The sequence below is a fragment of the Egretta garzetta genome, unplaced genomic scaffold, assembly GCF_000687185.1.
Source record: "Egretta garzetta isolate BGI_Z169 unplaced genomic scaffold, ASM68718v1 scaffold1338, whole genome shotgun sequence".
Taxonomy (NCBI): domain Eukaryota; kingdom Metazoa; phylum Chordata; class Aves; order Pelecaniformes; family Ardeidae; genus Egretta; species Egretta garzetta.
The window spans coordinates 10,351-16,730 of record NW_009260426.1 but is presented as its reverse complement, the minus strand read 5'-3'; the positions used below and the strand labels follow the sequence as shown (position 1 = coordinate 16,730).

The following is a 6,380-nucleotide window of genomic DNA, read 5'->3' as shown; positions in this document are numbered from 1 at the left end:
CTGCCCGGTCCCCCCGTGTGCCACCTCTCCCTCCCTGGCTTCCTTTCCATCTCGCCTGGCATATGGGACAGGGAGAGGCAGGGAAGTCTGCGGGCCCTCCTGGGATGGGCTTTTCCTGCTCTTCGCTTTGCTGCAGCCCCTAATGTCAGGACATGATTCCTTGCTCCTGATTAAAGGTTTCCTCTGCCAAGTGAACCAAGCTGAGCTTGGTGGAAAGCTGCAAAAGGGCGGTCTGACTCTGGGGTCCCGTGGTTGCTCAGGGATGGGGAAGCCGTGGCTCCACCGAGGGCTGTGGAATTCAGCCCCGAGGCGTTAGAAACTTTTGTGTTCAGGGTTTTGTTAAAAATGCATTGTCAGTGACCGTGGGTTGTTAATAATTCACAGTGAACATCTGAGTCCCGCGGGGCTGGAGTGTGTCTGTCTGTCTGCACGCAGAGATGCACCGGCTCTTTGAGACGCTCCAAATCGAGATGGCAGCTCGCTCTCTTAAAGCATGCTGATACGATTTTAAAAGCCTGGATGACCTTAAATCCTGGGATGGCTGTCTTTCAGGATAAATTATTTATGTCACATCTTCAGTGCTGCCGAAGCCCTCGTTCCTCAGGAACGGGCAGAAATGTCAGGCTTCGGAGGACAGGCACTGAATTTGGAAGGGCTGCGCGCAGGGTAATGAGGAACTGAGGGTTTGGATGGGAAGAGGTGGAAGATAAAGGCGCCCTGCGAGGCGGGGGCGGGAGGGAGGGTGTTAGAGAGGTCCAGCCTTGGAAGTCGTCCCCAAACCGGTGCAGCCGCATTCTGCAGCCGACATCAGAGGGTTGGAAATTCCTCTTGATCTGCAGTTCAAAGCCGCTGCCTCCCTGAGGATGAAGCGCTTCATCTCGGGTTTGCAAATGCAGGCTCGCCGCCGCAGCGAGCGTAGCTCTGAAATACAAATCCACCACGGCGCCCAAATCCCCCTGAAAAGCGAGGAAACGCGCTTACGGCATCTGAAGGTCACTGCTGCCTGTCCTGCTAAAAAAGCAACACACCCCCCCGCCCCCCGAGGGATGAGCAGAATCCAGGGCTGCTGGCTCGAGAAGGCATTTCATTTCCCTTCATGGCAAATGGGGACTTGAAAAACGTGGCGTGTAGTCCTGTCTAGGCCAGGTCTGGCTAATTGAGCTGTTTCACGGGAGGCAGGGGGACTGCTGAATGTAACATTCTTGGGGTTTAATGGTGTTTTGAACCTAGGGTTGGCTGGTTCGCTCTAGGACTGCCCCAAAGTCGGTGCTGCCGTGGGGCGAGGGGTGCTGCGTGGCTGCGGAGCAGCAGCTCTGGAAGCGGCTTTCTGCAGGGTCACCTCGATTTTCAGTGAACTCTCTTTCCTCCAAAGCGATAGCTTTTCACACATTGTCTTCCTCACGGCTTTCTCACAGCTTTCTTGGTTTTTGTTTTTTATTTTAAAAGGAAAGCTAACGTGCAAACCTGCCCCTCCTGGCTTAACCGAAGATGAGCTCTCCTCTGCGCTTTGATCTAGCGGGTGTCTCTCTCGCAGCCCCGATTCAGGTCTTTCAAACCACTTTCCCTGCAAACGCAGTAAGCTGCCTCTGCAGCATATGGAGCTCTCAAAGGCTCAGATCTGGCTTGGTGAAAGGATCCCTGGTAACGAAGAACAAAGGAGAAGAAATGCAGAAAAGTCGGCTGTCGGAGCGGCATTGTTTCAAAGGGCATGGTTTCCGTAAGGCATACGCCAGACATTAAGGGGTGGTAAGCAGCACTGGGAGAACACCCCCCCTTTATTTTTTTTCCCTGGAGGATTTAGCTTGTGTCTCCCTAATCTTTATCAGCTGTGTCTGTCTTCACGAACATTAAAGATCTAGGCCTTATTTTAAAGACACAGATCACTCCAGCGTTCCTACCCAGAGGTCTCAGCTTTTCTCGTGGTATGAAATAATCAGCAGCTGCCATGTGCTAAGTTCGGTGCCTCTTGATTTTGGTTTTTCAATGTGACCTTTGCTGTTAATCCACGACCTGAACGGGGCCGTGTGCTGAAACGAAATGACCTGTTTCTCACAAATTCAGCTCCAGTTTATCCTCAAGCTGCTTTAGCTTAAACTCTTCTCTCTCCGCCCCCCCCCTCGCTCTTCTAGGTCAGAGCCTTTATCTGAATGCAGGTTTCGGTGCAGCGCTGGTTTTAAGGGCATGTTAGATATGGGGAGATAATGACTCGTGGTTTGCTTTGTAGAAATACTCCTCTCCTCCCTGGCTGTGCTTACAGGAGGTAATGTTGCTATGGGATTGTCCCTAGCTGCTCTGCCTGACTCAGGGCTTACGTGAGGGGCAGCAGGGCAAAGGGGGGGACACCCGAGCAGCGTGTTTCCCTTGCAGACGTGGCACCGACTTGTTTTCTGACAGCTGACAAACCCCTGTCCATCTGTCTGTGTATGGCGAGGTGGTGTGTCCCTGTCTTGGGAGTATCTGGAGGGGCTGCTGTGACCCCAAGCGCCGTTAAGGTGCAGAGCTGGGTAGGAAACGTCACCCTGTGAGTAACCAGCTGGAGCAGGAGCGTAACAGGGAGGTGATGTGGGTGTTCCTGTTCCCGTGAGCTGGGAGCGGAGGTGACGGCCCGCAGCGCTGGCACTGCTCCTGTGCTGGCTCAGGCCTGTGACACATGAGACCGAGTCAGGAGTCTCATTACCTGGCACGTTTCTCAGCTGTATCTCTGCTAATTACCTCCAGCTGCTGGTGTTCAAACAAGGCCAGGGCTCTCCTGCCTGTCCCCTCCTGCCGGTCATGCCGCGATGCAGTCACGCTGTCCCCCCGACGTCACATTCTGCCCTGGCAGCAGCTTGCACCGTCCTGGCCCTGCGAGGTGGGAAGGAGCACAGGGGAAAAGCTCTCCTGTTGCAACATGTCCTGGCAGCGCCGGCAGGTCCCAGACGAGCACGTTATGAGCCGTCTGTGATCTTGCTTTGGTGGGAAAGGTGCGGGCTGAATGGGTTTGCCAGGCTTCGTTCCAGTCTGCGGAGTGTCTCGGCGTGGTGGGACGGTGGCACAAGGGGCTGAAAGGAGAAATGGCTGGACGTTGGGGTCTTCTGTGCAAGGCTTCCAGCTTGGTCTGAAGCAAAGTAGCAGAGTACATGTCAGGGGAAGGTGCATTTCTGAGAGGAGAATGGAATGAGGTGGCTGCCCCAGTGAGGTGGATGAGGACCCACTGAGTCACGGAGGGTTCGGGCTCGTGCAGTTCCCTGGCTCCGCAGAGGTGTGGCAGTTGCCACCAGAGAACTTGAGATCTAAAGTGACTTAGAAAATACCAGAAGATAGAGAGAGGAACGTCTTCCCAGAGAGTGTGTCTGTAGTTGGGAAGTTTCTCGCTGGGTAGAAGAGCTGCTTTTAATTAAAAGGTTGGTTTATTTATTTATTTTCCTGAACCACAGAGAGCTGGTGGTTTGCTCGAGGGCAGGGGAGCCGCTGGCATCGCAGCGATGCTGCTGGTCCATTTTTCCTGTTCTCAGACCTCTGGTGTGACAGGGAGTGGCAACGTCTGACATGTGAGGACAGACCTGGTCTTAATCCTGGCCTCTATGTACTGTGGCATAAATAAATTGTAGTTTATCTAGTCTCAGAAGGGATCCAGATTTTAATACCCGATACAAACCATTTCAAAGGTTGTGGGCAGCTGGGTTTCAGTGCCTGGGTCGTAAAGAAACTTTCACTGTCATGGTGGATATATCTGTGACCTCTCTGGTCACTTGCCCTGGAGGTCAGGGATCAGAAGTCGGAAGTTTCAGGTGTGAAACTATCCTGTTGTTACCTGGCGTTGGCATTGTGGTTCCCTTCAGTGGTTAAGGAACAGGTTTTCCTGTGGGAAAGATACCTGCGGCCCAGAGAGGGGCATTTATCCCGTGCCTCTTGGTCTGCCTCGAGCACCCGAAACTCCCGGGGTGGCAAGTGAGGCCTCCAGTCATCACATTCCTATTCCCTGAGCCGGTGCTGCCGGGATGGCCCTACCTGCATGCTGCTGTCAGAGGCACGAGTTTGCCAGGGACCTGTCCTGTGATCTCCCGGTGATTCAGGCTCTTCTTCCTCTCCCCGTTTCCTCCGTGCTCAGTCTCCGGTGCTGACCGGAGCTGCCGGGCTCTGCGGAGCCCCACTGGCAAAGCTCTGCGCAGGCTGGGAGCTGTTCTGGGTAAGCTGTGGCGCGGGACGGATTTGGTTTGGGCTTGTGATGAGATGGATTGAAATGTAATCAGGTCGATGTTGGGAAAGCTTGTTTCACTGCCTGCTTGGACAGCTTCATGGGAGGCTTTCGAGTTGTGGAAATGGAGTGGGGCGCAGGCAGCCTTCAGCGTGTTGGGAGGTTATCGAAGTAGGATCTGAGCGGTTTGGAAAATCTGCCTTATCTGTCAGGGCTTCTCGGGGCCTGGAGCATCTCTCCTTGTGTGAGCCACAGGACAGCACCGTGCCACTTCGTCTGCCTTCTGCTCGGTGATCCGTCTGGCAGATTTAACGGCGTTCATGGCTGGAGCAGCCTGCTGGGGACATGTGCCAGGGCTGGCCACGGTGCCTGCTGATGGGCTGTAGGCTTTGGGCTCCTGTCGCACTTCCACGTGAGCAGCCTCCGGCTGCAGATAAAGGAGCTGGATTGATGGCGCAGGATTAGCTTGGCCGGGTTTTCTCTGCTGAGCGAGGCAGTCCTGGGTTTCAGCTGCAGGCTCTGTGCTGGCGTGGGGGCCCTGGCGATTTGGGGTGTGGGGGGTCATGCTGGTGGCTCCCAACACTGGGACCTGCTGCCCCAGAGTGTTGGAATAATGTGGTGGCCCTTTTGAGCCAGCTGGGGGAGGGCAGACCCAGCCTCTGCCCCATACAGGGAGCCTCAGGCACAGGGCGCTAAGCATGCTAGCCTGGGGCCATGTTTCTCTGTGGCCAGCTTTCCCCTCCAGTCCCTGATGGCTTCCTCCCTTCCTGCAGGCATGAGTGACCAGGCTTGCCCCCAGCACTGAGCAGCGGGAGCCACCGGGAGCCAGGCCAGGATGCCGATCCCTCCTCCTCCACCGCCGCCACCTGGCCCCCCGCCGCCTCCCACCTTCAGCCAGGTAGGGATCCTCTTGCCACCCGGAGGCCTGGCTGGTTGTAGGGTGGGGAGGTGGCCTGTCTCCACATGGTGCTACTTGCCAGCGACCCCTGCATTGTCTCGGGACCTCCTCGAGTCCAGTCTAAGAGAGCTTTGGGTGACCCATGGGCCATGCCTCAGTTTTCCTTGCAGCAGAGTCCGTACATGGAAGGGGTTGCGTGTAGCTTTTTTTTTTTTTTTATTAGTGTCTTCTGTTCCCCCATGGCTTGGGGGAGGGAGAGCAGGGAATCTCACATGTGGCTGTAACTGAGCTGCGCCTGGGGTCTAGGTAGGACAGGTCTCGATTTTGCCCTGTGGGATGGCAGCATACCCTCCTGGTGCAGCCCCATCACTCCATCTGGAGGAGAGCCCCTGGACAAGGCTGTTTGCTGGCAGCGGGTGGGGGTGCCTCTGGGCTCAGCAGAGGAGAATTGGGAAGGTGGAGTCTGGCTGTGCCTGCTCTGTGCATTGGGGTGTCTGCACAGGTGAGCTCCTGCTGAGCTGCTTCTTGTCTCCAGGCAAACACAGAGCCGCCGAAACTGAGCCGAGAGGAGCAGCGGGGCCGTGGAGCCCTCCTGCAGGACATCTGTAAGGGGACCAAGCTAAAGAAAGTGACACAAATCAATGACCGGAGTGCACCAATCCTAGAGAGTGAGTACCCGCCTGGCCTGTCCCCAGGAGGCGTTCAGCCCCACGCTGTGTCCTGCTGTGCCCTTCAGGATGGCTTCTGGGCTATCACCTATCTAGTTTCCAGTGGCTTCTCGTTGGAGGAGCTGATAATACCAGGCTTAACCTCTCTCCCTCCTTTCAGAGCCGAAGGGCAGTGGCGGTGGCAGCTACGGCTCTAGCTCAGCTGCGATCCAGCCGAAGGGTGGCCTCTTCCAAGGCGGTGTGCCCAAGCTCAGACCTGTGGGAGCGAAGGACAGCTCAGGTAATGGCCGTCTGACTGCGGTTTGCGTGGGGGTTTCCTGGGGAGGTCCCTGAGCAGGAGGGGGTTGAGGATCTTGCCGTGTTTGCCTGGGGATTTCGGCTGGTTAGAGGCAGGGACCCCAAATCAACATCCCACGTGTGGTCGCAGGCAAGCTGCCTTCTCTCTGTGCCACAGTGTCCCACGATACAAACCTCCTTGGAGGGCCTGAGAGCTGCGTGTGTTGCTGAATCTTTCTCTCTGCTGTTTTCTGTGGCAAACTGCCCTCCAGCAAGCCAGAGAGTGAATAGCAGTGGTGAGAGAGGAGCCGTGTGTGGCTGAGAGCGGTGCCAGCTCCCTGCCTGTGCCAGACAGCGTTCC

The 6,380-nt window shown here is 56.1% G+C and overlaps 1 protein-coding gene across 1 annotated transcript in view; it reads left to right on the top strand.

The window, feature by feature from the left end:
• The first annotated feature begins 1,313 nt into the window (after positions 1-1,313).
• WIPF2 (WAS/WASL interacting protein family member 2) overlaps positions 1,314-6,380 on the top strand; it is an 8,789-nt gene continuing 3,722 nt past the window's right edge. Inside the window, exons 1-4 of the mRNA XM_035899248.1 lie at positions 1,314-1,746; positions 4,951-5,075; positions 5,611-5,743; positions 5,904-6,049. Of these exons, the coding sequence (XP_035755141.1) occupies positions 5,013-5,075; positions 5,611-5,743; positions 5,904-6,049 (342 nt within the window). The 5' untranslated portion in view covers positions 1,314-1,746; positions 4,951-5,012. The remainder of the gene's footprint in view (positions 1,747-4,950; positions 5,076-5,610; positions 5,744-5,903; positions 6,050-6,380) is intronic.